We start from the raw sequence: 27,111 nt of genomic DNA, 5'->3' as shown, positions 1-27,111 counted from the left end.
TGTAGAATTAAATATTTTATTTCTTTTGCGATGTCACCTTTTATTATTCCCAACAAAAAAAAAATTCAGCCTTGAGTTCTAATTGAATATTTGTGATTTCTCTTATCCATATTCGTATTTTTTCCCAATACTTTTTACTCTTCGGGCAAAGCCACCAAGCGTGGAAGAAGGTACAAAATCTGGGGCTTTCATTGTGGTCCTAGGTTGAGGATTTCCTGTACCTTGACATACCACCCTGTAATCACTTCCGTTTGTTCGTTTTGTGCCCAACCTTTATTTTTACAAATAACTCAAGGAGATGAACCTAACCGTTTCTCTCCTCCGATATTCCCCGGATAACAACCCATTGAGGTGGGTTGAGAAACCAAAAAGGAAAATGGCTAGAAGGAATCATGAGTCAACGAACTGAATTAAAAGTGCAAAAAATAAAAGTCTGCCGTATTGTGAAGAGGACAATCACCCCTCAATGCCACAAGGCAGAGCTCTAAAGGAGGAGTTTTACTTGGGCAATATTTACACAACCAGACAACCACCCAGTGGTTGGATCCTGCATTGCCCAACTGTGTTTGCAGGTTGCAGTTTTGAAACAGAGACAGTTTCAAAGTTGCTATTTATTTACAAGTCCTTAATTAGTAAGTTCCTTTCCCAATTTGCACCGGAAAAAGCTTTCCTCACCGCTTTCTTTCACCTTTGTCTTTGGCTCTTTCCTTCACCCTGTTCTTCCCAGGGGCCTCTTCCTTTAATATATATTTTTAAAGTGCGTTATTTTCTGACGGTGAAAGCAATCAACCGATGGAAGAGAAGTTGCCTTCGGAAGTTGTGGGAGCTTCATCACTGGAGGCTTTCAAGAAGGGACTGGACTGTCATTTGTCAGAAATGGCGTAGGATCTCCTGCGTGGGCAGGGGGTTGGATTAGATGACCTTTAAGGTTCCTTCCAACTCTGTTAATCTGTTAATGTATAAATTGGCCAATGCAAATTGTATTCTGCAGCAGTTAGTTTTTTAAAAAATGAGGAAGGCAGCTATTCAAATTTCTGTTTTTCAGCCTATAGCGATGTATTTATAAACAGTTCAGCAACAAAGAGGTACAAGGAAAAAGATAGGAAACAAATTAAAATTCAGCCTTATTGATTGTAATTGATAGTCCCAAGAGCCCAATAAGAGACTCTTTTCTCTGGTCGAGAGGCATCAGACTGAATTTTTCCATTTTCTTAGAAGAGAAGAGAAGAAAATAAAATAAAAATACATAAATAAAATATAATATAATATAATATAATATAATATAATATAATATAATATAATATAATATAATATAATATAATATAATATAATATAATATAATATAATATAATATAATATATATAATATAACATAACATAACATAACATAACATAACATAACATAACATAACATAACATAATATAATAATAAAATAAAATAAAATAAAATACAGACAGTCCTTGACTTACGACTTCAATAGAGCCCAACGTGTCAGTTGTTGAGACATTTGTTCAGACATGGTTCAAATGGGTTTTCCCCCAGTTTTATGATCTTTCCTGCCACCGTTGTTAAGCGAATCACTGCAGTTGTTAACATAGTAACCCGGTTGTTAAGTGAATCTGGCTTCCCTGTTGACTTTGCTCGTCCTAAAGTCACTCAAGGGGGATCGCATGACCTTGGGAATGCTGCGACAGTTGTAAGTTCGAGTCAGCGGCCAAGCGTCTGAATTTAGATTGCATGGATCATGGGGGGGGAAAAGGTCGTAAGTGTGAAAAACGGTCTTAAGTAGCTTTTTCCCCCCCCAGAGCCATTGTAACTTTGAACAGTTACTAAATGAACTGTTGTAAGTCGAGGACTAGCTGAGAAGGTAGTTCTTGACTTACGACAACAGTTGAGATCAGAATTTCCTTCACCGAGCGAGGAGGTTGTTAAGCGAACCGCACCTGATTTTACAATCCCTTTTGCATCGCGGTGGCTGCGCCAATCACAGCCGTCGTTAAGAGAATCACGTAGTTGTTAAACAAATCTGCAGTTCCCCCATTGATTTGAAAACTGGCTGGGAAGGTCCCAATTGGCAAAAGCGTCCGAATTTTGCGCAGGTAGCCGTGGGGATGTTGTGACGGTTGTAATGCGAGGACCGGCCACAAGTCACTTTTTCAGGGGGCACAGTGAACTTCCAATCGTTGCTAAACCAATGGTTTGTTAAATCAAGGCATTTCCTAATGGGCAGAGTCTCTCCTGGCTCCCCACTTCTTCCTTTCGGTTGGGAGGGGGGCTCCATCGCTGGAGGTTTTCCAAGAAGAAACTGGACAGCCATTTGTCCAGAAACGTATAGGGCAGTGATGGCGAACCTTTTTGTTGCGGTGTGCCGAAAACACGTGCGCACGCCGGCACCCACAATGCAATGTGTCTTGCCCCGCCCCTGCGCCTGCGTGCGCAATATCCCCACCCTGCCCCCTTACCTGCACTGCGCATGCGCGCACCTCTCAGCTGATTTCAGCCTATTTGAGGCCCTTTTCATCCTCTGGGAGGCTCGAGGGAAGCCTCTGCAGCCTCGGGAGGCTGAAAAACAGGCCCGTTTCGGCACTTCCGGGATTTCCGGAAGGCCTGTTTTTCGGCCTCCTGAGGCTGCAGAGGCTTCCCTCGAGCCCCCCAGAGGGCGAAAACGGCCTCAAACGGGCCGCAAGTCAGCTGGGAGGCGTGTGCATGCGCAGCGCAGGTAAGTTTGGCTGGGGTCCGTGTGCCCACCTCTGACACGCGTGGCATAGGCTCGCCATCTCGGGCATAGGGCTTCCTGCGTCAGAGGTAGGTTAGACTAGAAGACCTCCGAGGCCCCTTCCAACCCTGTTATTCTATGTTCTCAATGCAAACGCTGCGTGTTTTCTAATCACTGTAAGCCCAGTGAGAATCGTCTCCGTGAGACATCTGTAAAATCTACTGGAACAGCAGAGGGTGATCAGGGGGTTGGACTAGAAGACCTCCGAGGCCCCTTCCAACCCTGTTATTCTATGTTCTCAATGCAAACACTGCTTGTTTTCTAATCACCGCCACAAACACACCACGAGCCTCCTCCGTGAATCTCAGAAAAGACCTGCGGACATCTGTAAAAACCTATGGCAATGGTACAGGGTCTCCTGCTTGAAAAGAGAGGGCTAGACTAGAAGACCTCCAAGGTCCCTTCCAACTCTTGTTAACTGCAAAAAAAAAAAGAACCTCCCAAGAGGGAAGGATTTTGTGCCTCCGAAAACCTGCCTTTTAATGGCCTCTTTCACTCCTTCCCTTTATTTTTCTTGACAGAGCAGACGTGCGGGAAGCGGGAGGAGGGGAACTGCAGAAAGGATGCGGCAGCGGCTGTCCTCGCATGAACTCAGGGGCCGCAGCTACGAGAGAGACCGTCTGCGAGAACCAGAGAGGAAAAACGGGGGCGGGGAGGAGAGAGTGAGAAAAATAGAGAGAGGAGAGAGAGAGAAAGAGGGGGGAGAGGAGAGGGAGAGAAAGAGAAGAGGTGGGAGGAGAAAGGGGAAGAGAGAGAGAGAGGAGAGAGAGAGAGAAAGAGACAAGAGAGGAGAGGGAGGGAGAGAAAGAGGGGGACGTCAGGAGAGAAAGAGAGAGAAAGGGGAGAGAGGAGAGAGAGGGAGAGGAAAGAGAGAAGAGGGGGAGGAGAAAGGGGAAGAGAGAGAGAGAGGGAGGGAGAGAGAAAGAGACAAGAGAGAAGAGGGAGGGAGGGAGAGAAAGAGGAAAGAAAGAAGAGGGGGAGGAGAAAGGGGAAGAGAGAGAGAGGGGGAGGGAGGGAGAGAGAGAGAAAGGGACAAGAGAGAGAAGATGGAGGGAGGGAGGGAGGGAGGGAGAGAAAGAGAGAGAGGAGAGAGGGAGGGAGAGAGGAAAGAGAGAAGAGGGGGAGGAGAAAGGGGAAGAGAGAGAGAGAAAGGGAGGGAGAGGGGGAAAGAAAAGAGAAAGGGAAAGGGGGGAGAAAGAGACAAGAGAGAAGGGGGGGAGAGAGGGGAGAGAGAGAAAGAGAGAGAGAGAAGAGAAACAGCCGTAGATGAGGTCAATTCCCAAAAAGGAAGTTGACAGGCATTTGCTCCAAGGCAGGCGAGCGAGAGAGGGAAGGAACAACTGCAGTGCTTTGGGGACAAATGAAAAATAATCCACGGGTCTTGGCCAGATTTTTTTTGCAATGCCGAAGAATGCATATTCAGAATACAGAATAACAGCCCTGGAAGGGACCTTGGAGGTCTCCTAGTCCATCCCTCTTGCTCAAGCAGGAGACCCTATACCTGTGATGGCGAACCTGTGGCACGCGGAGCCCTTTGTGCGGGCACGCGAGCCCCAGCCAAACTTACCTGCACTGCGCATGCGTGCGCCTCCCAGCTGATTTTCGGCCCGTTTGAGGCCATTTTCGGCCTCATGGAGGCTCGAGGGAAGCCTCTGCAGCCTCGGGAGGCTGAAAAACGGGCCTTCCGGAAATACCGGAAGTGCCGAAACGGGCCCGATTTTCAGCCTCCTGGACCTGCAGAGGCTTCCCTCGATCCTCTGGGAAGGCGAAAACAGCCTCAAACAGGCCAAAAATCAGTTGGGAGGCACGCGCATGCGCAGTGCACGTAAGGGAGGGGTTGCACGTGCATGAGCATGGGGCTGCGTTGCATTGTGGGTGCCGGCACACTTGCGCACATGCACGCTTTCAGCACATCACAACAAAAAAGGTTCGCCATCCCTGTCCTATCCCACTCTGGACCAAGGGCTGTCCAGTCTCTTGTTTAAAACCTCCAGTGTTGGAGCACCCACAATTTCTGATGACAACCTGGTTTTTTACCGGTTAATTGTTTTCACGGTCAGGAAATTTCTCCTTAGTTCTAGGTTGAAAGTCTACGGAGATTCTCTGTCATCCGGGACACGGCAGTCCCAAAGGTGCTTTTTTTCAGGAGACAACTGGACTTTCTTGTTTGTTTTTGAGGACATTTTGCTTCTCATCCAAGAAGCTTCTTCAACTCTGACGGGATGGTGGGGAACGGAAGGATTTATATTCCTTGCAGACAGAGCTGGTCATTTCCATCCTTTGAGAGGGTCACTGAGGCCACTTGGAGGTTTATCTGTGTCCTCAAGGTCACCTGAATGGTGCTCCTTCTTTTTTGCGGCCTGCAATTTTTCCCTGGAAATCCATTCCTACTCCCACTTCATCCAAAGGGTGTTCATCCCAAATTGGACTTTTTTTCTTTTGAAGACATTTCGCTTCTCCTCCAAGAAGCTTCTTCAGCTCTGACTGGATGGTAGAGAACGGAAGGATTTATACTCCTTGAAGACAGCTGGTCATTTGCATCCTTTGAGAGAGGTGCTGAGGCCACTTGAAGATTTACCTGAGTAGTGTGCATATGGTTCCTGTAGCCTCCAATTTTTCTGGGAATCCACTCAGACTCCTGCCCCATTGAAAGGGTGTTCATCTCCAAAAGCATAGCTGAAGGTCTAGGGAGATTTTCAGTCATCCTGATCATGGTTGACCCTGAGGACACAGATAAACCTCCAAGAGGCCTCAACGACCCTCTAAAAAGGATGCAAATGACCGGCTGTCTGCAAGGAGTGTAAATCCTTCCGTTCCCCACCATCCCATCAGAACTGAAGAAGCTTCTTGGATGAGAAGCGAAACGTCTTCAAAAGAAAAAAAGTCCAATTTGGGACGAACGTCCTTTGGATGAAGTGGGAGTAGGAATGGGAGTAGGAATCCATCCATCCATCCCACCCTCCCTACATCCACCCACTTCCTCCTCCCTCAACCCACCCACCCATCTCCATCCATCCATTTCTCTTTCATCCATCCATCCATCCATCCATCCATTTCTCTTTCATCCATCCATCCATCCATTTCTCCATCATCCCATCCATTTCTCCATCCAATCTACCCTCCATCCATCCATCCATCTACCCACCTCTTCCTCCCCTACTCAACCACGCTCCATCCTTCCATCCATCCATCCATTTCTCATCCGTCCATCCATTGCTCCAGCAATCCACCCATCCACCCCTTCCTCCCCCACTCACCCACCCACCTCCATCCTTCCATCCATCCCTCCCTCCTTAATCCATTTCTCATCCATCCATTGCTCCATCCATCCATCCATCCACCAACCCCATCCCCTATTCACCCACCCACCTCCATCCATCCATCCATCTCTCCATCCATCCATCCATTTCTCATCCATCCATCCATCCATTGCTCCATCAATCCATCCATCCCCGCTTCCCCCCTACTCACCCACCCACCTCCATCCATCCATTTCTCCTTCATCCATTTCTCATCCATCCATCCATTGCCCCATCCATCCATCCATCCATCTCTCCTTCATCCATCCATCCATTTCTCATCCCTCCCTCCCTCCCTCCTTCTTCTCCTGAGAAGTAGCTGGCTGAGAGAAACCGTGCCGGCTGCACCCTCAAGCTTTAAACTAGGAAGGAGGCGCCTCCTTCCAAACCGTAACCCGGGGTTCAAGAGCCCAGCTCACCCGATTCTCGTCGTAGATGATCTGGACCAGACTGCGGTGCTTCGACTCCAGGGGTGGTGGAGAGATGGACTTCTCGGGCTCCAGCGGTTTGGCCGCTTCTTCCTCCAGCTGTTGCTGTAGAAGGAGAGGAGCAATCGGAAATCAGGCAGGGGGCGCTCTTCGGAAGTCCCCCTCTCCCAGGGACCAGCGCTCCCTGGAACGCCCCACTCACACACACACACACACACACCACAACAAATTGCCACACAGGCAGTCCTCGACTTACAACCGGTCGCTTCACGGTGGTTCAAATTTACGACAGCTTTGGAAGAAGCGACTTGTAACCCACCCAAGTTACAACCATCGCAACAACCTGGCTCGCCTTTATGACGGTTGCGGTGCCCTGGGCTTGTGACTGGGGAACTTTCCAAGTGGCTTCTTCCAAGCAGAGTTTTCAATTTGGGAAAGGGTTCGTTGAATGACCGCATGAATTCACTGAACACCACGGCAAAAACGGTTGCAACATCGGAGCCAGTCATGCAATAAACTCGCTTAACAACCAAAATTCTGGTCCCAATGCTGGCCGTTAAGTCAAGGACTGCCTGTATGAGGGCATCTGGACGCTACTGTCATTCAGGCCCAATCCTGGGAAAATCTAGGCTTTGTTGATGCTCCCAAGTCTCTAAAAGCTGCCGTGTCTCCCTGGCACATCCTCCATCATGCTATGGTGGCCCCCATGTTCTATCTGGCAAAAGGAAATGACCTCGTCACACCTAGAACCCGATCAAAATAGATTTGTGGCTATGACCAGACCTGTGATAGCGGACCTATGGCACACGTGCCACAGGTGGCGGCATGCAGAACCATTTGTGCCGGCACGCGAGCTGCAGGCAAACCTACCTGCGCTGCGCCTGCGTGCGCTTCCCAGGTGATTTTCAGCTGGTTTGAGGCAGTTTTTCGGCCTCCCGAGGCTGCAGAGGCTTCCCTCAAGCCTCCTGGAGGAGAGCGAAAAAGGCATCAAACGGGCCGAAAATCAGCTGGAAGGCACACCCACGCGCAATGCAGGTAAGGCGGGAGGGTGTTGCGCATGCATGCACAGGAAGGCGGAGTGCATTGCACTCTGGGTGCCGGCACATGCACGCGTGCACTTTCGGCACACCAGACCAAAAAGGTTCGCCATCACTGCCCTAGACCTTCTCGGGTTGAAATCTGGATGAAAAACCCTCAGCCGATCTCCGTTAACGTCGGTTTTGGGGAAGGGGAGGTCTTGTCACCTGCTTTTTTTTCAACTTGGAGATCTGCTGTTCCACCATGGTCATCTCTCGGTCCACACGGTCCATGTTCTGGATCAGCTCCTCCTTCGAGAGCCGGGTTGGGAGGAGATCCAATTCCAAATCTGAATGGGCCGAGGTGATGGGAGAAACGGGCTCCAGTTTCCCGGTGATGCCTCGATCCTGCAGGTTGGGGCCGGGGGAGGGGGAGAGAAAGGAAGTTCATGAGAAGAAAGCTTCTTCTACCTGTCTGGAGAACCTCTAGGAAACCTCTTGAACACGCGGTCAGGATTCCGGCAGTTCCCGCCATTTAAATCATGAGTCTTGAGCCAAACTTCCAAAACTTCAAAAGGATTTATTGGGAGTTAACATGTCCGGCACTGCCTGGGTGTAGCCGACTCTGAGATGCATCATTCATGGTCACCCCTTGACCCTGGTTTTCCCCTCACCCCCAGGTGTATCATAATTCATATCCTCCAATGGGACACCTCCATAGCCCAGAGTCATCAATCCTGCTCTCCAGTTAGAATTTTGCACGGCAGACACTTCAGCCTAGCTGCTATCTTTGAAAACATTTATGGAATGCAGTTTCGGTTTCCAAGCTGCTGCACTGTCCCCCCTCCCTGTCTTGGCAACTCTAAAAGGACCATAGAAATATTTTATGAGTTGATAGCCTGCCCCTTACGGTTGTTACTCAGGATCACGGATCTCCCTGTGTGACCGACCTGTCAGTCACCTAGTTACTATCTTTGAAAAACTTATTTATGGAATGCCCTTTCGATTTCCAAGCTGCCGCACTGCTCTTTCGGACCCCTTTCCCCACTCCCTTTCTGTTGGCAACTTTAAAAAGACCATAGAGTTGACACAGGCAAAGCTTCTGTCGTCTGAAGGCAGCCCACGTGGGCCTGTTGACTTGGCAACTGTCCTTCCCTCCTCACACCCAGACCCTCCATCTTTCTCCAGATGACTCCATTCTGTAACCTTAAACCAGGGAGAAACCGCCTGGCTGGCCCTCAAAACAGCTGCTTCCCTTCAGGAGATCTCATCCAAGCTGGCCCTCTCAATTTCTAACTAGCGGGGAAGAAAGACAAGACCATCATTGTCCTGTAATACCAAAGGTCACTCTCTCTGTGTCCTCCAGAAGGACCCGCAACTCCCTTCCTTACAACTCGACTTCCTTCTGTAGACAGCTGGCTGGCAGGGGGTGGGATGGTTGCCTTCTCTGAAGCCACCAGGTGTTGTGGTCCACCAGCGGCCTGCGGAGCTGGCAGCAGAGTCGGGCAGCGGGAAGGAACATGGGCCAGTCCTGGAGTCTGGGGAGGGCTCGGACGAGGGATCTGCGTCCGATACAGAGATGAGTCCAGGGCCATGTGTGAGTTATGTGCAGACGCTGGTGCCTCCAGAATCTGACATCGGGGAGGTAAAAAAAGAGGGGGAGCCTGTTCCCAGTGCGCACATGAGCAGAGCTGCCAGAAGGCAAGAACAGTTAAGACAAAAGGGAGTAAGGCTTGGAGGTGATTGGCCCCTCCCATGAGACATAAAGGAGGAGCGAAGGGACAGGAGCCTTTGCAGGAAGCAACTTTGTCCATTCTGGTCGGTTTAAATTCTGAAGCTCCATGTTGACTTCATGCTCCGTTTGGCCTTGTACAGCTAATTGGAAATCTAGTCGTTGGCAGCATTTCAAGGGAGATAAAGGTGGGTGCTTATCAGCCTTATCCTAAAAGACTGTGGCAGACTTCTGTGGGACTATTCATAAACTGTTTGGGATTCATTATGGGTGGTGAATGCATATAATTCATAGCCGTTGAAATAAAAACAAGGTTTTTGGGAACAGCGTGTGATTGTTACTGTCTCAGGAAGCCTTGGTCAGAACACCAGGGGCCAGGTCTCTCCATCATCTTGGCAGGCCCCTGAACATGTCACGCCCTGGCGGAGACTGACTCCGAGGGAGAGGAGGAACAGCCAACAGGGAGTGAAAGTTTGGCTCCGGGGGTTGTGGAGGAGGCTGGAGAAGGGCAGAGGCCAGCTGAGCAGTCAGAGGAGGACCCAGGCCCATCCCCTCTCCATCCTAGGGCACGCAGGGAGGAGAGGATAAGGGAGAGACGTGGTCTACTGGGGAGGAGAGGGCCTTGATCCTCTTCCTGGCCTGCAGCTGTGACAACTGAATAAGAGGACGGACCTGCGTATGGGCCAGTGCTGGAAACAAAGCGTGGAAATATCTCTAGTTTATGTTTCCTCTCTGAGTTTGGTGTCCTTCCCAATGTGCGTTCTGATATCAGTGGACATGTACAAGCCCTTATCTTTCCTGGTTTGTGTTGTTTTTTACTCTTTATAATTTATAGGTGTTTCCTCCTTCTTGTAACTGTTTGTGTGGGAGTTTTTTTTTGGTCTCCAGTCAAGGATATTTGTAGCTTGGAAGCAACGTGAAGGAATAAAAGGGGCTTCACCTGTTTTTTGTGACTGTGTTTATTTTGTATCCCACTCTGGGTTATCACAGAACATCTCAGATGACCTATTCATCCCCACCACCACCACCTCTCACCCCCCGGCGCACGGGATTTAGCCACCTCAGCTTCTGCCAAAGTTGAAGCATGTCCAACCTCCAACTCAGACAAACCTTCGAACAGTAAACAGCTGCTCTATCAAGGAACCACCAAGAAATACTCTCACCAACACGGACAGGGCAGGCCACTTGTATATAAACAGAGAGCAAACCCCACACCCTTCTAGCACTGATGATGTTACGTAGTTGGATCATGAAACGTCTGCAAGAAAACTACCAAGCTATGAGAGCACCAAGGAACCTACAGCCCTCCTCCTCCACAAGCCCAACCTCCTTCTAGCACTGATGATGTTACGTAGTTGGGTCGTGAAACATCTGCAAGAAAACAACCAAGCTCAGAAAGCACCAGGAACCACATAGTTGTCATCCTCCCCCCCCATCTTCTTCTCCACTCTACAAATCCCACTCCCTTTTAGCACTGATGATGTTACCTAGTTGGGTCATGAAACGTCTGTAAGAAAACCACCAAGCTCAGAGAGCACCAAGGACCCCACAGTCCTCTTCCTCCTCCCTTCCTCCTTCTGCAAACCCCATTCCTTTCTAGCACTGATGATGTTACCTAGTTGGGTCATGAAACGTCAGCAAGGGCCCCTCATTTCCACCCCGAGCTACAAACATTCTATTGATGTATGCCTATAATGAACGGGTTCTATGACACTCGTAATTCAAGGTTTCCCTGTACAGCTTCTCTTTCCAGCTTACCCTGGAGAAACCGTCTGTTCCCGCCTGGCTGAGCAGAGTCGGAGGCCTCCGCAGCGGCTCCTGTAACAGCTCCATCCGAGGCCGCTTGGTCTCAATGAATTCGATTTCCGACGGTTTGCTCAGATCCGAGAGATAGGAATGGGACTCGGCCCGAGCGTGCGTCTCCTGGGATCTGCAGGGAAGAGAGCAGAGAATGAGACAAGGAGCTCCAAGCCAATGGATTTTAAATGGGTATTTTTTTTTTAGACCGTTTCTCCCAATACAATTCGTTAAAGTGCTGGTGACCTTCTACCGCTGCACCATAAGAGAGTATTTTAACTTACTGCACCTCTGTATGGTTTGCCAATTGCACAGGGGCAGATAGGAAAGCACCCCAGAGGGTTAACATCATTGCCCAGAGGATCCTGGGTTGCCCTCTTCCCTCTTTGGAAGAGCTTTAAAGCTCCCGCTGCCTTAAGAAAGTTCAAAATGTTCTCAAAGATCCATCTCATCCTGGGCACCCTTTTTTTTTGAACTATTACCATCTGGCAGATGGTACAGGAGAATAAAAACAAGGACAAATAGGCTGAAAAACGGCTTCTATCCCAGGGCAGGAGCTCTGTTGAATTCTACTGCGTAGTGCAGTGTTGGTGCTGTGTTGGGGGTTTTCGGTTCAATGTGTGGAGGGTAAAAGTTGTGTGCTTGTGTTTATTTTCATGGTCATGATGTGCACTGAAGATGGCGTTTGATTTTGTTGTACGAGGTACAATGACAATAAAGTAAACTAAACTAAAGCCATCTTTATAATCTTAAAAGAAAGCTTCACAAGCCCCAAAGGCAAACTCCAAAGTCGAACTAAGAAAGCAACAAGAATTTTTTTTTAAAAAAAAAATTATTGTATTTTATATTCATCAATAATAGCCGGCTCCTTAAGGAATCCAACATCACGGTAGGAGCAATGCAAATTATTATTATTATGAATGAAAGCAAATATATTGTCAATATATTCATGAACTGGAATAGAGCTTGATAACAAGGTCAGCCAATAAATAGGCCTAGCAACTAAGTCAGCCAATGAGAACTGTTTGGAAACTGAAACTGGAAGTAGCCTAGGTGTGGCTCTATATTAAGCTCTGCAGCTCTGAAGCTAGGTTGAATTCTGAGTCTGTCTGTTGAAATGAAACTGTTTCTCTCGCTTGCCTGCTGAACTAAAGTGAAAGAGAAACTTAACATGCTTGCTTGCTGAAGATTGGAGCTCTACTCTGAAGTTACTTGCAACATGTTTATTTCCGTCGGAGTTTGCTCTATGTTAAGACAAATCTACAACTGGTTTGTAAAATCTACTTATTACGTTTACAAAGATGTTAAATGAAGCATCAGCCATCTGTGTTTATTTTTCTGGCGCTAAATTAACGCTGCAAAACTTTGACTATATTATGTGTCCCAGGATGATGATAACGATGATGCGAGATCGAAGGTGGGTCAGTCACCAGAACCAGATATTTATTCTTCTTAACGTTCGGACTTACGGCAGAACCCATCTTCATGGTATTTCCCTCTACCAACATACAGGCTTTTGGGCTGTTCTGTGAGTCATGTTTCAGTGGAGATAAATTCCCTGAACGCCGGCATGAGTTCGAACGCTTGGAAGAGTAAATCTCTGCTCCCAGTGACCGACCCACTTTTGTGGCCTGTTGGCTGCTGGTCCATCCAGCAGCCAAATCAGAGGAGGAGGAAGAGGAGGCATGCGAGTCAGGGTCAGCATCAAGACAATCTGGGAACTCCAAGAGGGAAGAGGAAATAGAGCTGGCAGAGTATCATGCCCTTGGTGGAGTCGAGGGAGAGGCGGAACGGCCGACAGGGAGTAGAAGTGTGGCTCCGGAGGTTGTGGAGGAGGCTGGGGAAGGGTAGAGGCCGGCTGGGCAGTCAGAGGAAGACCCAGGCCCATCCCCTCTTCATCCTAGGGCATGCAAGGAGGAACAGAGAAGGGAACAACGTGGCTTACGGGAGAGGAAGCGGCCATGATCCCCCTCATTGGCTTCAGCTGGGGGGAATAGTATAAAGGAAGGCGTTTAAAACACAGCATTGCTAGAAGCAAAGCATGTTTTATTTCTGGCTGAGGTTTATCTTGGTTGGCATTGTTCCAATGGACTGTGCCTTGTTCTCTTCTTGAAGTTTATAATTAATTATCCTGGTCTGTTTTTGAACTTTCTTCAGTGCTGTTTGTTTTGATTTTTTTACCTCTCCGTTATCTGTTCTTTGAGTTTGGACTGTATTTCTTTCTTTTGGAGACTATTTTGGAAAGAGTTTAATCTCCAACTGTGAACAATTGAACAGTGAAGCCAGGTTGGAGGCATTAAAGGAAATTTATTTATGTTTGGGAATTTATTACATGTGTGCTGTTTCCTGGGTCATCACACAGAGAGATAGAGACAGAGGTGGAGCCTGGGCCATCCGTCAACCCTCAGATGGAGAGTCAACAGCCCCCAGGTCTGGACGTGGCTGATGAGGAAGAGGAGGAACAGCTGGGTCCAATGCCTGACACATAGATGCACAGAAGGCAGAGGAGAGGAGAGCAGTGGAAATCTATGGGCCGGTCCTTGGAACGGAAGGGCCACTGCTGCTAGCGAAACTCCACCCTAGCTCTGGGGATAAAAGGCAGGGGGAGGAAATAAAAAGGTGTGGCAGACAACTATTCCTCTCCCTGCCGGACGGACTTATTAGCCTGCGTTGAGAGAGGAACTTTTTTTACCGGGGCTGCTGGCGCTCCTAATAAAAGGCAACATTTATTTAAATACAGAGGGTTTGTCGTGTTTGGGGAGGCGGGTCCAAACACCTTCGATCTCGCAAAATATTATTGTACGATGTCACAAACTCTGCCATACAGAGTCTTCAACTGACAACTATAATTGAGTCTGGCAATTAAAACCGGTTTAAGTCGTAAAGCGGATCATCGCGCGATCGTGGCAGTTGTGACACGCACACTAGGGTTGCCTAGTGAATGCAATGATGGTCCAATTGTCATTGTTTTGAGCAAAAATTATGGTAACTGCAGCCACGTGACCAGTTGTCCAGCACACAGATGGTCTTTGTCTGTGTGTGTGTGTGTGAGAGAGAGAGAGGGAGAGAGAGAGAAGTGAGAGAGAGAGAAAGGAGAGAGGGGAAGAGAGAAAGGGGAGAAAAGGGAGGGGGGAGAGAAGGGAGGAGAGAGAAAGGGAAAGAGAGAAAGGGGCAAAGAGGGGGAGAGAGAAAGGGAGAGAGAGAAAGGGAAGGAGGAAAGAGAGAGGGAAGGAGAGAGAGAGAGGGAAAGAGAGAGAGAGAGAGAGAGGAGAGAGGAAAAGAAAGGGAAAGAGAGAGAGGGACAGAGAGGGGGAGAGAGAGAGGGAGCGGGGAAGAGAGAGACTTCAAAGCTGGGTCCTAAATATCTTTTGGGAAGAAAAAAATCTGTTGGAACCTCAAATGCGTCCCATTTCTTTAGTCTTACCTTTCATTTCCTGGCTGAAATTCGGATAACAAGGAGGGCCTGCGTCGTTGTGGGTGTAAGAGAGATCCTGGGGGCAGGTGGGAAGTGTATTCTCTGGGATGGTGCTGATATTCCAAGAGACTCACATCCTAAAACAGACAACACAAAACCAAGTCATAAACCTTCAGGTCGAAATCATATAGATAGATAGTCCGCGACTTACAACAGTTCTTTTTGTTTTATGTGTGTGTATGTGTGTATGTATGTATGTGTATATATATATAAACATTTTGAATACAGTGTATTGTCAGGGCATTCATTTGCAGAGAAGCATAGAAAGAACATAAAGAAAAATTAACATATATACTAATAACAATAATAATAGTATAACAGTTCTGCTGATCCAGTTCTACAGACGAATCATTGAGTCTGTCATCTGCACCTCTATAACTGTCTGGTTTGGCTCTGCAACCCAACAGACAGACACAGACTTCAGAGAGTAATTAGGACGGCAGAAAAAACAATTACTATCAACCTGCCTTCCACTGAGGACCTGTATGTTGCACAAGTCAAAAAGAGCGCTGTGATAATATTTACAGACCCCTCACATCCCGGACATAAACTGTTTCAACTCCTTCCCTCAAAACGACTCTACAGAGCCCTGCACACCAGAACAACTAGACACAACGACAGTTTTTCCCCAAATGCCATCACTCTGCTAAACAAATAATTCCCTCAACACTGTCCAACGATTTACAAAGTCTGCACTACTATTACTATTAACCTTTTCATCACTCCTGATCACCCCTCCCCTCCCACTTGTGACTGTATGACTGTAACTTTGTCGCTTGTATCCTTACAATTTATATTGACTGTTTCCTAGTATGATTTGATTGCTTATCATATTCCTATGACTATCATTAAGTGTTGCACCTGATGATTCTTGACTGTTGACGAATGTATCTTTTCTTTTATGTACATGGAGAGCATTTGCACCAAGACAAATTCCTTCTGTGTCCAATCACACTTGGCCAATAAAGAATTATATTCTATTTTATTCCATTCCATTCTATTCCAACAGAATTATTTTAACTAGATTTCTCTTTATATTAGCTTATTTGTGATTCTGTTAGTTATATTGGCACATTTTTAATTATAAACCGTCTTTATATTTAATTCATACATAGCAATTATCTTTCTTCATGTAATTTCTACCTCTTATCTCTAGCCACTCATAAAATCTATTCCATGTTAAATAATATTCTGTGTCTTCTTGTCTTTTATTTTTAATATCCATCTCTGTACAGTCTAATATTTTCCAAATTACATCCTCATCAGATGAAGTGTCCTCATTTTCCCAATATTGTGCAAATACAATCCTCGTTGCTAATATATGCAAAACTAAATCTATAGTTCCCTTATCATAGCTCCTTTTGTTGGGCATTGCACCCAACAAGAATATTTCTGGTTTCAGATCTATATGTTGCCTGATCATCTTGTCCAACCATGTATGTATTTTCGTCCAATATTTTCTTGCTCTCATTCAGGTCCACCACATATGATAATAAATACCTGGGATCTGATGACACTTCCAACACTTGGCGGACATATTTGCTAACATTTTTGCTAATCTTGCCGGTGACAAGTGCCACCTATAAAACATTTTATACAGATTTTCTTTATATGCAGTAGCCTTTGTCAGTTTGTAATCCCTATCCCAAAGTTTTTGCCAATTATCTAATTCTATAGTACAATCAAAAAATGTTGCCAGTACAATCGTTGTTTCTTTGACGTATTCCTTTTCCATTTTATAACTTAATAAGTAATTACATATTTTTTGATCAGTTTTATCTGCCACTAATAATATCTTATCAAATGTTGTTGGTTCTTTGTAAAACGACGCTATAGAGCCCTGCACACCAGAACAACTAGACACAACGACAGTTTTCCCCAAACGCCATCACTCTGCTAAACATGTTTTTGCATCTTTCTTGTATCTTGACTGCATTTGCAGTTGCAACCACCAAAGCTAATTCTTTTCTTTCCGCAGGGCCAGAACTGGAAACCAAGGGGTTGGGTTTTCTGTAACCTCCTGATGAAGCCTCAGCAGAGAAACTTAAGAGTGATGCAACAAGAGAGGAAACCCACAGTTTGAGGAAACATCTTCAGTGCACGGGAGAGTCTGGAGAACTTTGAGGTACTGTGAAGGCTCCGTAATGTATACATCTAGGTCAAAAGTACTCAGGAAAAAAAGGAGAAGTAAAGAAAACCCCTAGTCAAACCACTCTTTGGTCAAAAGAGAAACTTCCTCAAAATTAACGGCCATCTTTAGAGTCAAAACCACATCAACTGTACCAAGATATTCTCCAGAAGTTTACATCTTGGTTAAGATTTCCTTCCTGGTCTGTTTTCTTTTTCCCACAGTACTTGAGTTATCCCTGCTCTGCCTTCATTTCAAGACACTGTATCTCTGTCTAGACCACTTCCCCACCCTCAGACTCCCACTCCCACAGGGTCTGACCTCAGGTTTGCACTTTAGGCCCAACTCCAGGTTGTGTTGTGGTTCGCCGGCAACCGGTGCATACGGCAGAGCTATCGGACAGTGAGGGGAACCAGTCCGGGAATCTGGGGAGGACTCGGATGAGGGTCCTGCATCCGATGCAGAGATGGGGTCAGGACCATCTGGGAGTGGGGTGCTGACTCTGGAGCCTCCGGATTCTGGCAGCAGCGAGGCAGAGGAACAGCGGGAGCCTGTTCCCAGGGTGCGTGTGTGCAGGGCTGCTAGAAGGCGAGAGCAGCTGAAGCAGAAGGGGCAACTCGGGAGTAAGGCTGGGAGGTGATTGCTTCTCCCATAAGGGATAAAAGTCAGACCTCGATGACGAAGAGCTTTACAGGAAGCAAAGTAGTTCAATATATCCTGAGTCCTTCTTGAAAGCTCTGCAGATTCTGGTCGTTTTTTTCTGGTACTAATTAATTTGGATACGTCTGTTTTTGGCAGCATTCCACAGCACTGACAGGGGTGTGCTTATCTGTTGAAGTTCGTTTTGGCTGTGAATGGAAATAATTCTCAGCGTTGCATTAAAATAGGCTTTGCTTTTAAAACAAGTTTGTGTTTAATTACGTTTGACAAAGCCTGAGTCAGAACAGGTTGCCTTAACGACACACTTCCTGACAGAAGCTACAATGGGTTGGCTTTGCAAAATATCTTAAGCGCCCTGTCATGGCTAACTAACCCAATAAAGGGCTGGACTCTACCCAATGTTCTAACCCAGATCAAATTGCAAATGGCCATAGATTTCTTTGCAACTCAATTAAGCCATTCCTTAATTCGTCTGGGAATAAAAAGACGTTACCTAGTTTGGGTCCTGAAATTTCTTCAGGAAAGCAGCCAAGCTCAGAGAGCACCAATGACCCCTCATTTCAACCCTGAGTTACACATATTCTCTTCTGTTGGCACTGATGATGTTAGCTAGTTGGGCAATGAAACGTCTGCAAGCAAACTTGGGAGAACACCAAGGACCTAACAGTTGAACCTTCAGCTACAAACATCTGTTGGTACTGATGTTAGGCAATGAAATGCCTACGAGTAACCATCCAAGTTCAGAGAACACCAAGGACTCCATAGTTGAACCCTGAGCTACAAATATTCTCTTCTATTAGTAGTGGTGATGTTACCTAGTTGGGTCATGAAATCACCTTCATTTAACAGCCCCATAATCCCTTGTGAGGTGGAGTCTGGACAACTGAATAGAGCTAGCAGATAGTTTTAATGGCCAGATACCCTTCCTGTCGCCGTATTCCTTCTCCTCCTGCTTCCACTGATGATATTACCTAGTTGGGTCATGAAATGTCTGCAAGAAAACCTCCAAACTCAGAAACACCAAGGACCCCACAGTTCAACCCTGAGCTACAAATGTTCTCCTTTATAGAATTAGGATAGGGTAGGGTAGGGTAGGGTAGGGTAGGGTAGGGTAGGGTAGGATAGGATAGGATCTGGAAGGTACCTTGAAGGTCTTCTAGTCCAGCCCCCTGCTCAGAATACAGAATGGAATGGAATATAAAATAGAATAGGGAGTACAGTAGAGTAGAGTAGAGTAGAGTAGAGTAGAATAGAATAGGAAAGAATACAGTAGAATAGAATAGAATAGGAAAGAATAAAGTAGAGTAGAATAGAATAGACTAGAATAGGAAAGAGTAGAGTAGAGTAGAGTAAACAGAGTTGGAAGAGACTTTGGAGGTCTTCTAGTCCAGCCCCCTGATCAGAATACAGAATAGAATGGAATATAAAATAAAATAGGGAGTAGAGTAGAGTAGAGTAGAGTAGAGTAGAGTAAACAGAGTTGGAAGAGACTTTGGAGGTCTTCTAGTCCAACCCCCCTGCCTAGGCAAGTTAATTCATACACTCCTCTATAGCGATTCTAAATGCCTGGAGATGCCACCTCATTCACCTCAAAAGCTTCCAAAGGGTACCTTAGAACCCTAGAATCACAGCACTGGGAGGGACCCCAGGTCTTCTAGTCCAACCCCTTGCTCAAGCATGAGACCTTACGCCATCCCGATCAAGTGGTTGTCCATCCAGTCTAGTTTTGAAAACCTCCAACGAGGCAATTTCTCTTCACTTCTAAGCTGGGTCTCTCTTGGACAAGCTTCAACCCATCGCTTCTTATCCTGCCTTCCTGAGGTAGGGCTGAAGAACAGTGGTGTGAACAGCGGAAAGAGAGTCAACTACTGACCAACCACTTCTCTGCTCAGTTGATACTCTGAACTCAACAACACGAATCAAAGCATCTCCCACAGTTGTTGGAGAACGCCAACGTTTTCAATAAATCACCATCATGATACAGGGATCCTAAAGTAGATCCCTAAATCCCATCTGGGCACCCATTAACTATCATCCATAGTGTCAAGGAGGCTATAAGAAATACCTGGAGATTGAAGAAAACAATCCATCAACCATGTAAAGCCATCCAACTAGGCTTCCAACTCTGATGGAGCCCATTTGTTTCATCAAAACATTGTATCTCCCCTTCTTTTACCTTAGAGACTCTTCAGACTTGGCAAACTTAAGGCTTGCGGCCCCTCCAGAATTCCCCAGCCAGCATGGGGAACATCACCAGAATTTAGCTGGCTGAGTAATTCTGGGAAGTCCACAAGCTTTAAAGTTGTGAAGTTTGGAGACCCCTGATGTAAATTATTAAGGGTCTCTGGGGAATTCTGGGAGTCAAAGTCCACAAGACATCAAGTCATCAAGTTTGGAGGCTCTTATTGTAGATTATTAAGGGCCTTTCTGGGGAATTCTGGAGTTGAAGTCCACAAGTCTGTTGTAGATTATTAAGGGCCTTTCTGGAGAATTCTGGAGTTGAAGTCCACAAGTCTGTTGTAGATTATTAAGGGCCTTTCTAGGGAATTCTGGAGTTGAAGTCCACAAGTCTGTTGTAGATTATTAAGGGCCTTTCTGGAGAATTCTGGAGTTGAAGTCCACAAGTCTGTTGTAGATTATTAAGGGCCCTTCTGGAGAATTCTGGAAGTTGAAGTCCTCAAGTCTTAAAGTCATCAAGTTTGGAAGCTCTTGTTGTAGATTATTAAGGGCCTTTCTGGGGAATTCTGGAAGTTGAAGTCCTCAAGTCCTCAAGTCCTCAAGTTTGGAGGCTCTTGTTGTAGATTATTAAGGGCCTTTCTGGGGAATTCTGGAAGTTGAAGTCCTCAAAGTCATCAAGTTTGGAGGCTCTTGTAGATTATTAAGGGCCTTTCTGGGGAATTCTGGAAGTTGAAGTCCTCAAGACTTAATGTCATCAAGTTTGGAGGCTCTTGTTGTAGATTATTAAAGCTTCTCTTCTCAAGATGGTTCGATTTCGACAGCTTGGGAAGGTTGCCAGCCATTTCAAGGGCCTCCAACTGACCAGGGAAATTCCAAACAAGATTGAGGAAGTGGGAGGTGGATCTACGCTGCTGATAAATTAATAAAATTAACAGCCAAATTCCCAGAAAAAGAAAAAAAAGTTAACTCGGTTACTGGGAAGGTTTAGAATTTTTCCCCCCATCAAACTTTGGAGATGTGATCATCCATCACCCAAGTTCAGACTCTCGAAAGAGTGCAGAGAAGAGCAAGAAAGATGATTAGGAGACCGGAGGTTAAAACATATAAAGAACAGTTGCTGGAACTGGGTACGTCTAGTTTGATAAAAAGAAGGACTAGGAATGACATGATAGCAGTGTTCCAATATTTGAGGGGCTGCCCCAAAGAAGAGAGAGTCAAGCTCTTCTCCAAAGCATCTGAGGGCAGGACAAGAAGCCATGGGTGGAAACTAATCAACGAGAGAAGCAACTCAGAACTAAGGAGAAATTTCCTGACAGTCAGAACAATGGGACAACTTGCAAGTGGGACAACTTGCCTCCAGAAGTTGTGAATTCTCCAACACTGGAGGTTTTTAAGAAGAGATTGGACAACCATTTGTCTGAAATGGTCTACCGTTTCCTGACTAGGCAGGGGGTTGGACTGGAAGACCTCCAAGGTCCCTCGCTTCCAACTCTGTTATTCTATTCTCCTGTTCCACTTTTGATCTTGCTATTGTTATCCCCGTTTTTGGTTTTACGTACAAGCCATTTGGGAGTTCAGGCTGTGCTTAAGTGGGTGGATTAACCTTATTTTCTTGTCGTCCCTTTTCTTCCTTTTTATTGAATTTTTATCTTGTAAGCCTGCGGGGAGTCGGAATTATTCAAATGCTAATAATAATACCTGGCACAGTTCCCTGCCTCTAAGAGTCTTAAGTTCTCATGATAAGATTGCGGGTTTTTTTTTCTTTCTTTCTTTTTTTATTGAGCTCAGGGGCTATTTTGGGCAAATCTTATATTACAATGGGCTCCTTTTGATCTCTCTTTTCTCTGTTCTCCCTTCCCCCGCCCCAAAAAAGAGTCTTTTGTTTTGGATCTAGAAAGCAAAGCAGGAAAACAAACATCCATTCCCGAGTCGCGGGACAACGAGGAATAAAAGTGCAAGTAAGTCCCATATGAGTGTCAGTAATTATGGTTTATTTTATGCAGACTTTCTGCCTTGCAAGGAGACAGCCTCTTCCCTTGGGGGTGGGAGTGGGGAATTTTAAACTCAGTTCTGACCTCATCAGTGTATTTCCGATTCCCGGCCGGCTGTCTCTCTTGTCTCTCAAGTTTGCTTGAAAGAAATCTGACCTCAGCTCAGCTAGGCTTTGTTTCCAAAAATGCAGCATGGCTTGTCCAGACTTTGTAAATGTCTAAAAGGCACACGAGGAAAGGAATGGGGGTTTCCCTTCCAATCCTCCTTCGTCCACAGAAGATCCATAAATGTCAGCCTCAGGGCTGACCCAGCAAACGCAAAGGACTAACGGTACAGGTAGTCCTTGATCGATGGCGGCAATTTCCGTGGCTAAGCGAGGTAGGTTAAGGGAATTGCTTCTGATTTTACAACAGTCATCGCGCTTCAGGCTTATAGACTGCTTCACGGTGCTTTGCAGCCAGCCCCCTCTTAAGCGTTTCAGTTTCCTGCCCCCCAACAATCTGGGTCCTCATTTTACCCACTTTGGAAGGACGGAAGGACAAGGCAACCTTGAGCCGCTCAGAATCGAACTGTTGGCAGTGGGCAGAGTCAGCCTGCAATGTTGCATTCCAACCATTGTGCGAAGGAAGGAAGGAAGGAAGGAAGGAAGGAAGGAAGGAAGGAAGGAAAGAGAAATAGCAATAGAACTTATATACCACTTCACAGTGATCTACAGCCCTCTCTAAGCAGTTTACAGAGTCAGCCTTTTGCCCTCAACAATCTGGATCCTCATTTTACCGCCTTTGGAAGGACGGAAGGACAAGGCAACCTTGAGCCGCTCAGAACTGAACTGTTGGCAGTGGGCAGAATCAGCCTGCAATGTTGCATTCCAACCATTGTGCGAAGGTAGAAAGGAAGGAAGGAAGGAAGGAAGGAAGGAAGGAAGGAAGGAAAGAGAAATAGCAAAAGAACTTATATACCACTTCACAGTGATCTACAGCCCTCTCTAAGCGGTTTACAGAGTCAGCCTTTTGCCCTCAACAATCTGGATCCTCATTTTACCAACCTCAGAAGGATGGAAGGCTGAGTCAACCTTCAGCCAGTCAGGATCGAACTCCTGGCAATGAGCAGAGTCAGCCTTCAATACTGCATTCTAACCACTTGTACCACCCGGGCTCCTACCACTTTTTGTGCCAGGTTTTTATGTCAATCACTGTGGTTTTTAAGTGAATTGCTTGGTCACTGAGAAAATCCGGCTTCTCCCGTTGCCTTTGCTTGTCGGAAGCTGGCTCGGAATCTCACAAACGGCGAACCCAAAAACCCCTGGGGAGGCTACGACTGTTTTAAACCATCCTGCTGGCCAAGCACCCCCAAATTCCGATCACACGATCATCGCCTTCACCAAGACCACCCCCAAGGCCCTAGTCCTCATGACCCAGAAGCCCACTCTCACCCCACTGGCACGCCCCACAGCCAGCCAACGTCAGCGATGTTCAATGTGTCTGTATCGAGACACAGACTTCAGAGAGTGATTCTCCAGAACTGCAGAAAAAGAAGAATTACTACCAACCTGCCTTCCATGGAGGACCTGCATGCTGCACGAGTCAAAAAGAGGGCTGTGAAAATATCTACAGACCCTTCACATCCCGGACATAAACTGTTTCAACTCCAACCCTCAAAATGATGCTATAGAGCACTGCACACCAGAACAACTAGATAAAAGGAGAGTTTTTTCCCGAATGCCATCACTCTGCTAAACAAACAATTCCCTCAACACTGTCCAACTATTGACTAAGTCTGCACTACTATTAGTTAATCTTCTCATCACTCCTTATCACCTCTCCCCTCCCACTTGTGACTGTATGACTGTAATTTTGTGGCTTGTATCCTTATGATTTATATTGACTGTTTCCTAGTATGATTTGATTGCTTATTGTACCCTATGACTATCGTTAAGTGTTGTACCTGATGATTCTTGACTTTTGACAAATGTATCTTTTCTTTTATGTACACTGAGAGTATTTCCACCAAGACAAATTCCTTGTGTGTCCAGTCATATTTGGCCAATAAAGAATTCTATTCCTTTTCCTTCCCTTCCCTTCTCGATTCTCTATTCTATTCTATTCTATTCTATTCTATTCTATTCTATTCTATTCTATTCTATTCTTATCGTACCCTATGACTATCATTGTACCTGATGATTCTTGACTCTTGACGAATGTATCTTTTCTTTTATGTACACTGAGAACATTTGCACCAAGACAAATTCCTTGTGTGTCCAATCACACTTGGCCAATCAAGAATTCAACTCAACTCAACTCAACTCAACTCAACTCAACTCTACTCTACTCAGTCCAACCAGGAGGGAAGAGAAGACAACTCACCACATGGGGCTGATTTAACACCACAGGGTAGGACATGGCATGGGAGGGGTAGTGGCTTTCGGCCCCTCGCCAGGTCTGAGTTGCCGGTTGCGTAGATCCAGCCATTGCCAAAGGGGGGTTGGGGGGGAGCAGTCTTCTTTTGGGGGCCTCTCCTAAGAATCAGCGATGCGACGCACTAAGGAAGTTTGGGCCCACGATGCTCATCCCGGCCATTTCCTGTTGCTCCTGGAAGGGAAACAAAGAAAGGCTGGATTAGAGTCCTGTTGGGAAAAAAAAAAGGGGGGGGGGTTGAGTTTGAGACAGGGGTTTTTTTCCCCCCAATTTTTTAAATTGTTTTATTTATACAACATATAAAAATTCAATTTCAATTAAACAGTGTGTTGTCTGGGTGCAGTTATTTTATTAAAATATCAGAATTGAAATGTTTACAAGAAAATTCATCCCGTTGATATTAATTCAACAGCAACAGCAGCAACGACAACGACAACGACAACAACAACAATAACAATAATTTACTTCTTTCTGGACATTCTGGTTTTTCTTTGAAGGCATTTTGCTTCTCTTTCAAGAAGCTTCTTCAGCTCTGACCAGGTGTTGGGGAATGGAAAGATTTTTATTCCTTGCAGACAGCTAGCTGGTCATTTGCATCCTTTTACAGAGGGTCACTGAGGCCACTTGGGAGTTTTAGCACTAATAGGAATGGATTTCCAGAAAAAAAGAAAATTGCAGACCACAGGAACCATTTGCACCACTCAGGTGACCCTGAGGACACGGATAAACCTCCAGGTGGCCTCAACCACCCTCTAAAAGGATGCAAATGACCAACTGTCTACCAGGAATACAAATTATTCCATTCCCCACCACCCGGTTGGAGCTGAAGAAGCTTCTTGAATGAGAAGTGAAATGCCTTCGAAAGAAAAACAAGGAAGTCTAGTTATCTCCTGAAAAAGCACCTTTGGGATGGGACAAAACTCATTTAACAAATGTCTTTACCTAACAACAGGAACGTTGGGCTGAAGTGTGGTCGTAATTCAAGGACTACCTATACACAGGAAGGCACACTTTGCTTTGTCAGGATTTCTATTGAAAGTCCCCCACCCCCACACCCGGTTCTCCAGGTGTTCCACTTAACCTACAGGTGCTTTAAATAAGCCCTCCACTCCTATCCTGAAATAAGACCTAGTTACACCCGGCATAATTTGTGGCAGTAGCAAAGTTGACCCAACCGTTTTCTCCAAAGCAAGCTTGCTTTTTGTTCATTTGCCTTCCCCTTCATCCATTGCAGCATTGAAATAGTTTTTTTTCCCCCGCCTTGCATGATTTCCAAAAGGGAAGAGAAAAAGGAAGTCCAACGTACCACCAACAGAATTCGGCTTCCTCGGAATTTGCTCCCGAGGTTGCGTAAACGAAAGAGGCTCTTTGCAAAACTGTCCCCAGAGGTTTCATTCTTGGGTAGCCTCAGCTTCCCTCTCCGCTCCCGGAAAAAGTTGGAGAAAGTAGCCTCACCAGTTGAACGTACACCTGTTTCCAGAGTCAGTAGCCTTTTCAAAACAATGGTGGGATTCTACCAGTTTCCCTACCAATTTGGTGATCGCGCACTTCGTGTGTGTGCGCAGCAGCAGTGGTGGGATTCAATTTTTATTTTAACTACTGGTTCTGTAGGCGTGGGTTGGTGGGTACTGCAAAATCTCCTGTTTGGCCAAACCGGTAGCAATTTTTTGCTACCGGGTTGGGCAAACCGGTCCAAACCGGTAGCATTTCACTACTCCCCTCTGTCCTTAAGCTTACAACCATCCGTTAAGCAAGCTTTTGAAGTTACTGCCACATTTTTTTGGGGGGGGGGAGAAAATAACTTATCCTCGATCCTCAGACTTATGACCGTCACAACTTCCCTGCAAGTTACATGATCACTGCTTGCGACTTTCCAAGCTGGCTTCCAACCGGTTAAGTCAATGAGGAAGGCTGGCAACAAGTTGCAAATGGCGGTCCCGCCTTGCTTAATGACCTTGGGCAAATTGCTTAATGATCACAACCGTCACATGATGTTTTGGCTGAAGAGCTGCTTCGTTTAGCGGGGGCTCGTGCAAACACAACCAATGGGGGGGTTGAAGGGGGGGTTGTCCTACCAACCACAATAAGCAAACCACTGTTTATAGGACAGGGAGTAGCAGAGCTTGCCCAGGAACAAGCTGAGGAATCCACCATCCGAGGACTGGAGCCGGATTCAAAGTTCCGACCCTCTATCTTTGCCGCTGCTACAAAGGGACTACAAAGTCCATGCATCCCTCCCCTTTAAACCTGGAGGGGTTCAGCAGCTGGCTGAACATGATGGAAGGCAAAGTCCAGCCCGTGATGCATAATGAAGGCTGTAGGATTTGGGGTTTGGCTCGTCTAGAGAAAAGAAGAACAACAGTATTCTAATATTTGGGGGGGCTGCTGGAAAGAAGAGGGGGGTTGTCGAATTATTCTCCAAAGCACCAGAAGCAGAAGAAACAACAGATGGAAACTAATTAAGGAGAGAAGCAGCCTGGAATTAAGGAGGAACTTCTCAAAAGGGAGGACAATTAACCAGTGGAACAGCTTGCCACTAGAAATTGTGGGCGCTCCAACACTGGAGGTTTTTAAGAAGAGATTGGACAACCATGTGTCTGAAATGGTAGAGGACATCCTGCTTGGGCAGGGGATTGGACTAGAAGATCTCTAAGGTCCCTTACAATTCTATTATTCTACGTTCTGTAATTATCTGGATATATTAACATAAATTATGATAAAATTTGGGTGCTCCGTCATTGGAGGTTTTTAAGAAGCAATCGGACAATCCTTTGTTTGAAATGATATCTCTAGGCAGTCGCTTATCTGAAATAGCATAGGGTCTCCTGCTTTAGCAGGGGGCTGGACTAGAAGACCTTCAAGACCCCTTCCAACTCACTCATTCTAAAAAGGAGGGTTGGGGAAAGCATCCTAATTTACAAACATGGTTTTAAGTTCGTGTTTGTGAACCGAGGTGACCTGAAAACGAGAAGACCAAAACTCCCACCTTCAAATTCTGGTTTTAGGATTTTAAAAAAACCACATTGGATTTACACCTTGGCAGAACTAAAAGAGAAATGCAGGTAGTCCTCCACTTACAACAGTTCATTTAGCAACTGGTTCAAAGTTACGACGGTACCGGAAAAAAGTTGATTTATGGCCATTTTTCACACTTAACGACCATTGCAGCCTCCCCACGGATCAAAATTCAGATGTTTGGCCACTGGTTCCTATCTA

General features: G+C 46.1%; 1 protein-coding gene across 21 annotated transcripts in view; it reads right to left on the bottom strand.

The window, feature by feature from the left end:
- Positions 1-27,111, bottom strand: part of NCOR2 (nuclear receptor corepressor 2) — a 192,824-nt gene that overhangs the window by 132,197 nt on the left and 33,516 nt on the right. For all 21 annotated transcript variants that reach the window (XM_087913480.1, XM_087913491.1, XM_087913494.1 and 18 more), the window contains exons 2-6: positions 23,845-24,069; positions 14,473-14,600; positions 11,010-11,181; positions 7,748-7,927; positions 6,495-6,608 (exon numbers count right to left, since the gene is read on the bottom strand). In XM_087913480.1, the coding sequence (XP_087769606.1) occupies positions 6,495-6,608; positions 7,748-7,927; positions 11,010-11,181; positions 14,473-14,600; positions 23,845-23,949 (699 nt within the window). In that variant the 5' untranslated portion in view covers positions 23,950-24,069. The remainder of the gene's footprint in view (positions 1-6,494; positions 6,609-7,747; positions 7,928-11,009; positions 11,182-14,472; positions 14,601-23,844; positions 24,070-27,111) is intronic.

This window comes from Pseudonaja textilis, chromosome 15 (assembly GCF_049901715.1).
Source record: "Pseudonaja textilis isolate UNSWEBS1 chromosome 15, rPseTex1.2, whole genome shotgun sequence".
NCBI classification, from domain to species: domain Eukaryota; kingdom Metazoa; phylum Chordata; class Lepidosauria; order Squamata; family Elapidae; genus Pseudonaja; species Pseudonaja textilis.
Note: the sequence above shows the minus strand (reverse complement) of the source record. Positions and strands in the feature narration are given on the sequence as shown.